We start from the raw sequence: 12,625 nt of genomic DNA, 5'->3' as shown, positions 1-12,625 counted from the left end.
TTGCCCCCTCTCCAATATGTTCTGAAACCATCCGTGCTTGAAAAGGTAACTTTTCTTGGGCACAGGTAGCTTGCATTTTTGTTCTGTCTTTGGAGGGTGCACTCTAAGTAGGCTGGAAGAATTCTTTATCCCCTGCTGCAGAGGAACAAACACCTTCTCTGAGGGTAATAGGATGGAGTGGATGTTCTGCTAGAAGGGAGGACCAAGGCTGTGATTTGTGCCCTGTCCAAAAGCAGGGTGTACGTGGGGATAAGGTGGTGAAAGGCTTCTTGTGTTTTTCCTCCAGCTCCGCAGTTCAGACAGACTAAAAGGAGCCAAAGCATTCCCTGTTTGCTGTGCTCTGATTGCAAACAAGGTGGTTAGACTGTCTGGTCTCAGTTAATGACCAGAACCCCAAGGAAAATAATGATGGATAAAATTAGAACAGCTCTCCCTATTTCAACATTATTGAGAACTCTGCATATGTAAGGAAGACACCTAGTGGAGCAGAATCTTTTCCTATGTAAGTTGCTTCTCATACATGGGTCTCATTTTCATTTTTGGAGTGGAGAGTCCAAATACTGAGTTACTGTGGAGCGAGCACACTTCAGCCAAACCCTTGGTTGTGTGGAAGCCAGCAGTAAAACTCTGTTAACCACAAAAATCTAATCGCAGCTTCCATCTGTGGGAGCCTGCTCATTTTGATACGTGGCTAAATCAGAGACAAGAGTTTGTGGCAGTTCTGACTGCATGGTTTGTTTGCAGTTAGTCTTTCTGAATGACTGGCATGACTGCTCTTCGTGAATGAAGATGCTAACTTTATGTAAGGCTTCGCAAAAATAGTCGAACACTCCACTCCATCCCATCCCCCCCCACACACACACAAGGGAAAAAAAAAAAAAAAGCTTTCGGGGTCACCTTTGCCATTACTTGGGGGGGCTCTAGGAGAATGAAGGGAAGACATGACTGATATAGGGCCTTACTTGACAATAAGCACTGTCATCAGCTCTTTCCTGAGTACACAAACCGCAGTAACTTCCTGCTTTGATATGATGAACTTTGCTTATCCCGAGTTTTGCTGTAATTTGGGCTCTGTGGGGAAGGATAACTGGCTCACAGGGAATTCAAATAGCTTTTTTGGAGAAGTTTTGTTCAGCAGATGTTTCTGAGAAATGTTCCAGTTGTGATGAAGTAATTCTTTTTTCCAATAAAAACCCTGTTTAATTGGAAAATTCCCAGCCAGCCCAATTTATTGTCTGGTAGTTCTTACTACTTACAGGATAGTTTGAGCAAGTTGAGAAACTGAAAATTCAGCTTGTTTAGTGTGTTAACTCTGTGAACTGGCACTGTTTCTTTGACAGTGTCTACATACAGTATATAGGAGCTTGTAAGTGCTGTTGTAACATTGGTAACTAACATCTTTAAAAGATAAGGCATGCTTTTCTGTGCACTGCTTACCTGAAAAGTGCTGGTACCGATGTTAGCCCAAGAAACGTGGGTATGGTACCCTTCAGTACGTGGACGTTTGAACAGGTAGGGAGGGCATAGCTGGTAGCTGCAAATCAGACCTTCATCTAATGCTTTTGAACACTAGTAAAGTGAATAATATGGTTTTTTTTTAGCCTAATATTTAAGCCTCTTTTCATTGTAGAAGTTCTGGATAGAAGCAAAGTAAAGGCCTGTATGATGTGCTACTCATTTCATCAATTCATGGGTTATGGCATGCTGAAGATCACCTCTGGTGAATTGGCAAAAAAACAGGCAAATCAAGAAGTGTTCTAGAGCATGTATCCCAGAGCTGTACAGTGTAACTGATTTACCTGTCTTTGAGAAAAGTGCCATCAAGGTAGAATATAGACTTATTTCTTTGAATATGTTCCTCAGTGGATGAACAAAATATCTTTTTATTTTGTTGATAAAGTTGCTCCGTTAGCTGTCCATGCCATGTTCATTTCCTTGGCTAGTCAAACAGCTTTCTTAATCAGGATTGTCACTGGCCGATTAAGAAGTCAGTGATTTATTTTTTTTAAAGCCCCTTATATTCCTGGCTAACCCAGGGCTTCAGTTCATGCATGACAGGCAGTGCTTCCTATGCTACTGACCTTAAGCAGCAGAAAGATTTTTTGACATTAGCTCATTGTCTCCTTTTTGCCAGGGGCAAAACTGGTTAAGGTGCCTTTGCATCTTTTTGGCAATATACAATCTGCATTGATTGACTGTACTTCTACATTATTTTTGATGTACCTGTGAACAGCAATATAAGTAATTATAGGTTAGCTTATTTAATGTTTTTGTTGTTGTTTCCAGGAATACCTTTTGTTAACATAGGAGATCAGGGTTTTCCTTGGGGGTAGGAAGGTGGGGGAGGAGAGGCAGGCCAGCATTTGTTGTAAATCTAGGAATAGCAAAACATCAGTGGTATTGCTTTCAGTGCAGCGTGTGACTGTGGATACTGTTAGCAGGGGAACGGTGTTGGGTCTGTGTCTGTTTATCGTGCATCAGGTCACTTTAATAGAGAAATTTATAAGCATTTCTTAGTGTTTTTGTGTTGTGTGTATATATGTGCAATTTAAAAATACTGTTCAAGGAAAAACTTGCATCTTCAAAGGGCGGCTGCTTCATATGGGGTGAAAACAAAAGGCTGCATTTCAAGGCTCGGTTTTGCAAGGTTCAGACTGCTCTGACACATTTAGATAAGTAATATGCATAACTCAAAGTATGTTTACATATGCTTTGAACATACTTTCGTCATCTGAGACCTAGCTGCATAAGACTTAAGACTTTCTTGCCCTCATTTGAGTGTCTGGCTTCATCAGTATTCATCAAACATGTTTCAGGGAGTACTTTCAGAGCTCTTTTAAAGTTCTTTCTTTCCCAGAGCTCACCATAAGCTTTCCAGCAGCTGTCATGAGTGCAGTGCTTCCTCGTGCTCAGCCAGGGCAGCTCCAACAACTGCATTCAAAGCTCTCTGCCCAGAGGTTTTTTCGTCTCTGCAGCTATGAGGCTGGGCTCTGCTGTGCTTTCCCGTGGTCCCAACAGGCAGCTGATGAAAGTCTGCGTAGATCATTGAGTTCAAAGGAATTGCTGCAACCTGTTTTTGCTGAAAATCAGCCCTGCACATCTAGCAACGGTAAACTGGCTCTTCAGAGACCTCTGAACTGGAGAGAAGGAAAGAGCGTGGGCTTAGAGCACTTTACAGAAAGAAGGCTGAAATGTGAGTAGCTCCATTCCTTTGAACTTAAGATTTATTCCAAGATAAGAATTTATTCTAATGATCACACTGTACCAGTCTTCTGGTTGAAACTTGATTTCTTGTGATAATTTTATTTCTTAACATCTAAAATCGGCATCTATTTGGAGACTTCCTAACATTCACTCTTATTCTTCTGTTTGTACTGTTTAGACACGCAACTGACTGAGGTGAGATATACTACTACATTAGATACTCTAGTGTTATCATTCCCATGCCATACTCTTCTGGCAGGCCACGTTTGGACAACAACAGAAACAAATTAGCTTACACTGTTTCCTGGTATGCCATTCTGAGCTGAAATAGGAGCTGACATAAATGACTTAATGACGCAAGCACCTGGCAAAAATGACTTAAAAGATAATAAGCAGTCTGTAAAGACTGAAAGTCAACTTTTTTTTTGTTTTGTAGGGGTTTCATGGAAATGTTGAATTCAAACAGATCATATTTTACAACTTTACTTTTCTTTATCAGTGTGTTTGGCAAGATTCCTTCATGCATTTGAGGAAGAGCAAGACTGTAATGTTTACTTTGGCAAGCACTGCTGTGGAAAGTGAGTTTTCTCAATCTGAAATATTTCCAGATCCCCCATCCATCTATCCTGCATATCAGACAGGAACACTTTACTGGCAATGTAGCTGAAGCCCGCTGTTCTGAATTGGACTTGGTTCTACCAGTGAGATATATGTAGTAAGCCTTGGAATTTTAGATATCTTCAGTTTATCCTGGATCGGAGCGATGCTCTTGGATGTTCCACTGGGATGCCAGTCAGCAGAACACAGCCCCTAGGCCCTCTGCAGTGTTTGCAGCACCACAGTAGTGTGATCCATTCACCGCTGTTGTGGAGTGGTAAGGGTACAGAGCCCCTTGGCACAGTCCCCTGTAGTGGAGAGCAGCAGGAGCCAGGCAAGTTGCTACGTTATCCTGAGCAGTCGTTAGCAGTGGTGCTGGGGTTCCTGTCTTTGGAGCCCTGAAGTGGGGAAATGCCTTCTAGTGTGTTTTTTTTAATTTATTGTTGCTTCTTAATGTATAGTAGTGTTGGCCATTGGTGAGTGTTTCCTTAGGTAACAGGGCTGTATATGAGTCGAAAAGAAGGGCAATGGGAAGCACTGCCACTTCAATTTTGAATTGTAACTTCATTCCACCACCCCCACATACTTGATAGTTGGTATAAACCTCGTGGTGGTTCAGATAAAATCAGATCACATACCTCAGCTGGGATGTAAAACCAAATGAATATGGAGTTCGAGTACGTGATGATATGTACACCATAAAGAATCAGTGGGGAAAACCTCCTGGCTTCAGATTCCTGGCTCTCTGCTTCAAATGGTGTATAGTCATACAGCTGTAGTGAGGAGCTGGCTTGGAAATAAGTGTTTGCCTGTTAATCAGTATGGTAAAGAGGATGGGAGGAATTTGCAGAGATTGTGCCGAAGTTGCTTGGCTGTTCGCTAGGAAACAGCTTTTATATGACGTGAATACCCTTCCACAGAAAGGTCCAAGTACTGTATAACAAGACTCCATTCCAAAAATCTGATGGTGTTTTTAGAATTTGAACTCCATTTTTTAAAGACAGTGTTGCATGTGTTTTGTGGATGTCCTCCAGTGTTTAGAATGCTGTTTATTTGTTAAGTAATTCTGCTCATTATGTAACTTGAAGTTTTATTTTACTTTAAAGTATGATTAATTCATAACGTACTTTATTGCACTCATTATTCCCACACACTGCTGAAGAAACTAACATGGGTTCTTAGAACGTTCAAATTAGTGGACACTAGAAGTTGAGTTACTTAGCAAAGACTAAATTAGTTTTTCTATAGTAGGGTATTTTATGAATTGGCACAGTTTGGATATCCTTGTAGCTTTATCTTTGATTTTGCCAACATTGTGACATAAACTTTAGTTTTTAATTCATGATATTGTTAGAAGTATCAATGGTTGAATTTAAACGCAATTTAATGCAAGTTTGTCAAATAACAGAAAAGAGAAAATGAATTGCATGAGAACTCTGTAGGTCTCTGGACTTGTAGCCTCACCCACCATGCAAAGAGATCGAGGTTTACTAACCTTATTGTCACTCCTAGAGTAGACGACTGTCATCCTCTGGTCTCAGTGAGCGATTGTAACCGGCCACAGAAAATTAGTCTGTTTGAATATTTGTGTTGTGCACTTTTTAATGCCCGGGTGTAGAATGTGAGATAGTGAATCAACAACCAATTTTTATGGATGGAAGGCACGTAGCCATCAGAGGGAGGAGCAGTGTTCATATTTCCTAGAAGCAAGCAGTTGTTTACTCACCGTGTTTAGTACAGGAGGTGACCACAGGTGTAAGAACGTGTGTAGTTACGGAATATATGTATGTGCCATTAGAAGAAAAACCTTTTATTCTAATGAGAGGGTAGCTAGGCAACAGAGGCAGATGTGTGTTTTCTGATGACAGTGATACTGTGATTCTGGCAGGTGATTAAAAAAAATAAAAATGGGTATATGTATAAATCTTGGCTCAGGGGTGAAAGTGTCCCAGAACCAACTTAGCATGAACAGTGTTTCTAGGAACATATATGTGCCTGCTTCCCTATCTCAGCAGGTCCGGAATATCTGCTTTGTACTGGTCTGCAGCTGCTGCAGCATGGACACCTTACCATGTACAGGGCTTCTATGTGGCCTGTGCAGTGGCCTGGTTCTTTGTTCTGATAATTTGCTATGATTAACACAGAGCTGGCCTTTTGTCAGTGTTGTGATACAGGTAACTCCTATGGCAGAGCTTTTATTTGTTTCAGTACAAAGATGGTAAGAGTGGAGGCCAATGTTTTGCAATGGCTAGAAGAGATGGCTTTAGAATTTAGCCTGACGCATCCGTTAAACAAAAAAAGAAACTTCTGATGTTTGGTATTCTAGAGCACAGTAAACATATGTTAGATTAAACTTCTTCTTGAACAAATTACTCAGAACATTCAAATTACTTAAAAGTTCAAGAAGTGATCAGTAAAATGTTACCACATTTTTTATTAGTAGTATTGCAAATGCAGGCATCTATTTTGCATTTGGCTGGATTCAGCTGTTCTCCTGAAAGTTCTGGCCTTGTGAGATAGAAACTATGAGAATCCCTTTAATGACTTACTGCAGTGTAATGCTGCCTATGTTGTATTTAGAGGCAAACAGTATTTGCTCTGTGAAGGCTGATTCTAAAGGTACCAAGATCTACACTTTGTTAGGCTTTTTAGGAAAGAAAATTGATCTCTATTACTCATGCAGGATGGTGTTAATGACCTAAATATAAGTGACTGTTCAGATCCTTTTCAGCACAAGGTACATTCTACGAAGGTGCAGTCTGTAAGGCTGTATCTCTGAGACATCTTCTTTATCAGATTCTAACGTCAGTCATTTCAGGAATCCCCAGGCAGAAGGTGATAAACAGTGGAGGAGAATAAACCTGTTTTCTGTAGGAATCCAGACTTGCACGTGGAATCAGTGAGACATCTTATTTCCTGTATCCTGTTTACAGCTCTGCAGCCAGTGGATTTCAGGCAGTGTGGTGACCATCAGGTGATCAGGCTGTGGTAGCCGAGAAGGGAGAATGCAGAGGCAACTGCTGTGGTTGAGATGAGCATGACTAAGGCATGGTAACGGGACTGGGCTCTGCAAGTGGAGAATGCTCTGCAATGTGTGTACTTCAGTACATATCTTTAAAGGAGAGGATACTAAAAGCCTTAGATACCAAAATTATCCGGAGGCACTTAACCAGCCTGAAGTGGCTAATCTCAGACTTCTGAAAACCAGGAAATAAACAATGAACGTGTGTACTGTTTCTGGGTATGATCTTTAAAAAGGCTCAAGACAGTATAGGAAAAATATGAGCCCTTTGTTAATTACCTTTTGTGTTTTTTTTTCCCCCCGTATGTCTTCTTTTAGAAAGATAAAGCTAAAAGGGCAGCTGGGAGGATGCTTGTTAATGTCGTAGATATTCTTGATGCTCATTACATTTCTGCATTTATTTTTTGATTATTCTATTTACCTTTAGACTCTAGACTACAGCAAATAGACAAATCATACCTGTTGCTGATTTCAAGGTAGTGAAGACAAGCATCAATCTCAGTGCCATGTCCTGTATTTTGCCACCACAATAGCACAGTTTTGTGCACAACTAAGGACAAAGTAAAGTTTTGTAACTTAGTCACATGTGTGCTAATGTTTGGCTTTTGATGTGGTAAGAGATTTTTTTTCTTCTGCTATTTAAATAGTCTGAGTGAAAACCAGAATTCCTTTCTGAAATACTTGATTTTTGTGAGTCTTCCTTTAATTTAAAAATGCATTAGAAAAGGTGTGTTTATCTCAGCATTTATCTGCTGTTCTCTGGCAGATAACATCAGAGATAACATCTCTGTGACAGTCAGAGAAAGTCAAATATGGAACAAAGGCCATGTGTCTCTGATTCTGATGTTTTTGTCTTAGAGCATGTGGATGTCTGCGAGCAAGACAGTGTAACATAATACACATGGGATAGATAGGAATCCCATTTAAAAATGAGATCTTATTCTGTAGAGAAAGTAGGTGTGTAGAAGATGAAAGCATAGCACAGGCTGCTGCAATCTCATTAGATACACTTAGCATTTACATCTTTTTGGAAGTTGGTTCTAAAATTGTGATTGTTGTGTTCTGTCTGTACCTCACATCAGCTTTTTGGAACTGGGGAGTTTTGACAACTAATTGGAAATGAGTAAATGATCCTTAATTAAAAATAAAATAAAAAGCCCACGTTCAAGCATTGATCTACTTCATCAGCATGTTTGAGTGATGAAATTGTAAGCTTCTCTGCTAACAGTGAAAGATTACACAGTTACTGAGTGTGTATAGCCATGCTTGGCTGGGCTCATAAGTTCATCAAGCAATAGTATAGTGCCTTGTATCTGTCTCCTGCCTCTTGCTGCTGTACTGTGACCCAAAGAATCTGTACTCATGGGATCACCTGTCTAGTACGGGGGAAGAAGGGAAGAGGAGGGCTGTACAAAAAAAAAAAAGGCTGCTTTTGGGGTGCTGTGTAGAACTTGGAAAATGTTAGTCACAGGACATTTGTAAGAAATTAGCATTGTGAAAGGAAGGGCTGGGTTAGTATGAGATGCAGCAGATGACTGCAGAAGCAGATAGGGACTTGAAAAGCATGGAGAAGGGTCAAGTCAGTCAGACCTAGGATTCCTGTTGTATAGGGGAGGCATTAAAATAGGAAACGGTTGTGGTGGGCTAATGAGGAAGTACATCATTTTAGAAGTACAGGAGACTATTCATCCATAAACAGAGAGATGGGAAAACCTTCCCAAAATATTTTGTGGGGAATTTTCTGTTTGCTGTTGCCAAAGATAAGTTGTGTGTTCAGATGTCAGAAGCGGTGGAACAGCTGCAACAATCTCCTCCGCTCTGATGGAAGTCACTTCTGGACTGCTTTCACAAAACACATCTGCCTGGCAACATTGGCACTTTCATAAGCTCCTTTCTCCTCTCTGTATTTGTGGGAAGATTCTTTTTGTTTTGATTGAAAGAGGCACATTTCTTCTTTTTCTGATACTACTTTTAAGTCTGAAGTTTAAATGTACCATGTGGTAGTAGCCAGATTTTTGCAGGAAAGGCAGGGCACAGACTCTTGTTTCCTGCTTCTCTGATGCTTGAGATGTTGACAATCTCCTGCCCATGCAAAATGTTTCACAAAACGAAGAGTGTGGCACCTTTACCCCAAGGCCTGCTTAGCTGGAGAAATTTTGCCAGTCAGACATCCGGTGCTAGTTGGAAGGTGGCAGATGTTCCTTGGAGGATGAACACAGCAGCGGTGGGATATCAGAGCTGCTTGGAGACAGGAAAGAAACGACTGTAAATGCTGGGCAAGCAGCCACATACTAAAGACAGTGACAGGTGAGCTCAGGCATGTTCTGCTGCAGTGGTTAAAGGCTATACCTGCCTGTCTGTTCTGCTGGATGTTGCTACTTGCAATAAAGTCAGGGGGCCAGAACACATGTGAGCACCTCAGTTTGCTCCAGTTCAGTTTAACCTTAGCTTAAACCTGTGTAGAGCAGTATGAATCGCTTAATTTGGTAGGGGAGAAAAATAAGGCTCTGCCAAACTTAATTCACTCTGCTCTGCAGCACTCCATTAAAGTGCCTTTATTTGTATTTTTCTCTTTTTGTTGTATTGAAAGGCAAGGCATACCCTCTCATTTGGAAGTATGTAATTGGTATAGAAATAATGTGCCTCTGTCAGTATTTGAGGTCAGGAAGTAACAAGCAACTCAGAGTGATCTCCTATTTCTTTCATTTCATTCCTTTTTCACAAAAGCCCTGTTGAGGTGACATACATTACATTTCAGGAGCACAAGTATGAGCGAGAGATGTGGAGAAAGACAAAGCATTTAAGCTGATACTCAAGCTGAGAATCCTTCATGCAGTATGTTTTGTGCATAATACATTCGGTGCTTGTTTTAACTTAAAAGTCTTAGCCTCTGCAGCAAATCTGTAAAAGACCTTTCTCCAACCATTTTCTGTGCACACATTGACATGCAAAGCACTGCTCTGCGGTGGTTTTAGGACTCAGTTGTGGGCCATATTCTAATCTTCCACAGCTCAGGCAGGAAGAAACTTCTATAAAGAATTAGGGATCAGAATGGAGCTGTTCAAAGTTAGATTTAAGCCTCCAGCAAAAGCTCTTAAACTTCATTGGGACCATTTTGTGCATAAAATTACTTCTGTGTTACAATCTTTCATCATAGGATTTAGAAATGCAGCAATCTTTCAATACAGGGATTAAAAAATCATTAGAGGAAAAAAATCAATAAATCAGTTTGCTACAATGAGAAAACTGAATAGCTGTTAAGTATAGTGGTAAAGGATAATTTTAAAGATCAGCACTACTCTGACATTTTCCTTCTAATGTATATAGTTTGTATTTTATATAACAAGTATTGCTGGACTGTGAGTTATATAAATGAGCAAGTGTTTTATGCAGGTTATTTCAATTATCTGCCCTTGTAGAAGGTGAATGGAAAATAGCTCCAACTCAATTTTAGCATCATCATTTTGACAGCTCTAATATGCATATTAATAAAAAGTCTGAAGTGTAGAGGAATGAGCCCATTTGCAGAAGCTGGTGTTCTCTTAGCTCATGATCTTGAGGGAGGAAGCGGGGGAAAGCAGGAAGTAAAGAGGGGGGAATTAAAAAGAGAAACCCTCTTTTTTGAGGGGTGTTCTTTATGGCTTGCCAAGTCTTCTTGAAGCAGCTTGCAGGCTAGCTGAATCAGCAATGCATTCATCAGTAGAAGACTATTATCATAGTAATACCTGGAGCATGCAGCAAAGTAGAGACAAGTAAATCTGGAGAGGTGTTGTATGACATTTTTACGTCTGGTTTTAAAGTGAGTCAGAGCGCTGTTACAAAGAGTAAATTTGGCTAAGTGCTGTAGCATGGTTAAATCAGCAAATTTAAATTGGGCGCATTATTTAGCTACTGTCTTTGAAGTTACATAAACAGAGGGTTGGGTTTTTCACTAAATAAGGGCACTGGTTAATTTGCTTCATACAAAATGCAGTTTTACCAGTTTTGGTATAGTTCTATTACGTAGTTAGTAAAATATGCTGAAAAAGCAGAACTTGAATATTTCAGATGGCAGATATTTTCCCATTATTTATTTATTTGTTTTATGTATTAATAGATTTTTAAGGTCACAAGGGTTTGTTAGCTGTAAACCTTATTGTACTTGGTTTCTGTGGCATGTTCAGTTTCTCAAGTAAATTTTCCTAGCTTTTCTTCATTATGGTTACTACAAGGTGTGGATCAGTTTGTGTTTAAATCCCATATGCAAGAGGGCAGGCTTCCATTCAGTTCTGTAACATTACTGGAGCTGCTAGACAGTAGATATGAGGGTGAACTAATCAGATAACCATTCCTTAAAATGCAGTTATCTTAGAACAGAGAAGAATATCAGTCCAGCACAGTTTTGATGTCAATAGGTAGAATGCATTCTTTTCTGAAAAGCTGTAAGGGCTAATGAAGAGTTAGGGTAATTTTAGAGCTAGGTTTCCCAGTCTGCATGAGAAATTTGATGTACTATATCTCATGCTCTGTGCCCGTTTGGCATGAGAAATTGCTGATGGCAAAATAAAAGTACAAGAGAAGTACAGGAAAAATGTCTTATAGGGACTACTGACTACAGCTAAGTTCACACGCTAAATATTGGAGTTGCCCCAACCTCACATTTGATGTGATCTTCCTACCTGCTTTCTCCAGACACTTTATAACTCGACTGTTTGCCACTGAGTGGGTTTGACAAAGAAACTAACTTGAGCTCTTTCATCCTTGATTTATAAGTGTTGGGGGGAGGCTTCTGATCTGAGATACTTTCTTCAGCAGACAGTAAGACATTCAGAGTGTCCCAGTTGCCGGGAAGAAGTCTTATGAGATACATAATGTAGACTCCGTCTCTGTCTTGGCAAAGTGGCTGAGCCACTGAATAAAGACCCCTACAAAGTATGTGAATTTTTATAGACAGATGTTATCCACTGACAGCACAGTAAAACAAAGATGGCAGAAGGAATCTTACTCATTTCAAGCATATTTTTTTTTTTAATAACTAGTAATGGAAAGGGTTACTTCTTTTTTTCCTCTTCTGGCACCTTTTTTTTGTGAGCTTGCATAATTTGGTGTCTGCTCTTCATCATACCAAAACTCAAAAATGTGTTCCCTTTTCTTCTTCCTGCTGTGTCTTTCCCACTTACCAAAAGTAATGTTATGTTTGAAAATGTACTTCCTTGAATCTTATCTTTTTAATTAGAAAACACATGCATACAAAACTGAATAAATATATTTGAGTGATATTAGTAAATAGTGTAATAGAAGCATTAGGAGTTTGAACTCCACCAAAGAGCGATGTTTCAAAGCTGGAGTTGAGGGAGGATTTTTCTTTAAGTGCATTAAAAGAGATTTAGAAGAATTATGGGAACTCTTATCAGTCCAGATAGCAGAGGGATCAAATGGGAAAAAGAAGGAAGTGTTGCAGTTTAAGAAGTTGGAAAGAACTAAGATTTTATTCTTGTTTATGTACAGCAATACGTTCCTTTCAGTGTACAATGGAGTTAAAATTTGGTGGCCAAGCCTTTATATCTTTTGACTTAAGTCCTCTGTCTAATTCTTTGTGTGTGACTTAATTTTAAAATATTTTTTTAAAAAGAATTTTAAAGTTCAAGTCTGTTCCTTACTGAACTCTAAGGTAATTGGTTTTGATGGAAGCTGGATTAGACAACTGGACTACTTTCTCTCTATCAACTCTTCATCATGGGATGCAGTGTCTCTGTTACGTGGCTGGGTAACTGAAAATACAAAGCATATAGAGTTTCTTAATCACATGTGAACTACGTTCAT

At 39.7% G+C, this 12,625-nt stretch overlaps 1 protein-coding gene across 8 annotated transcripts in view; it reads left to right on the top strand.

The window, feature by feature from the left end:
* SPATS2L (spermatogenesis associated serine rich 2 like) overlaps positions 1-12,625 on the top strand; it is a 76,591-nt gene that overhangs the window by 26,303 nt on the left and 37,663 nt on the right. For 3 of the 8 annotated variants that reach the window (XM_080599660.1, XM_080599657.1, XM_080599654.1), the window contains one exon: positions 2,976-3,193. The exons of 4 other annotated variants lie outside the window; for them this stretch is intronic. Coding sequence is in view for 1 of the 4 variants with exons in the window: in XM_080599655.1 (XP_080455781.1) it covers positions 3,725-3,782 (58 nt within the window). In the remaining 3 variants the exon portion in view is untranslated. Of the gene's footprint in view, positions 1-2,975; positions 3,194-3,703; positions 3,783-12,625 lie in introns of those variants that run through there. One more of the 8 variants, XM_080599655.1, reaches the window with a different exon arrangement.

Source organism: Anser brachyrhynchus (genome assembly GCF_964034855.1).
Source record: "Anser brachyrhynchus genome assembly, chromosome: 7".
Taxonomy (NCBI): Eukaryota; Metazoa; Chordata; class Aves; order Anseriformes; family Anatidae; genus Anser; species Anser brachyrhynchus.
This window is presented reverse-complemented; position numbering and strand designations above follow the sequence as displayed.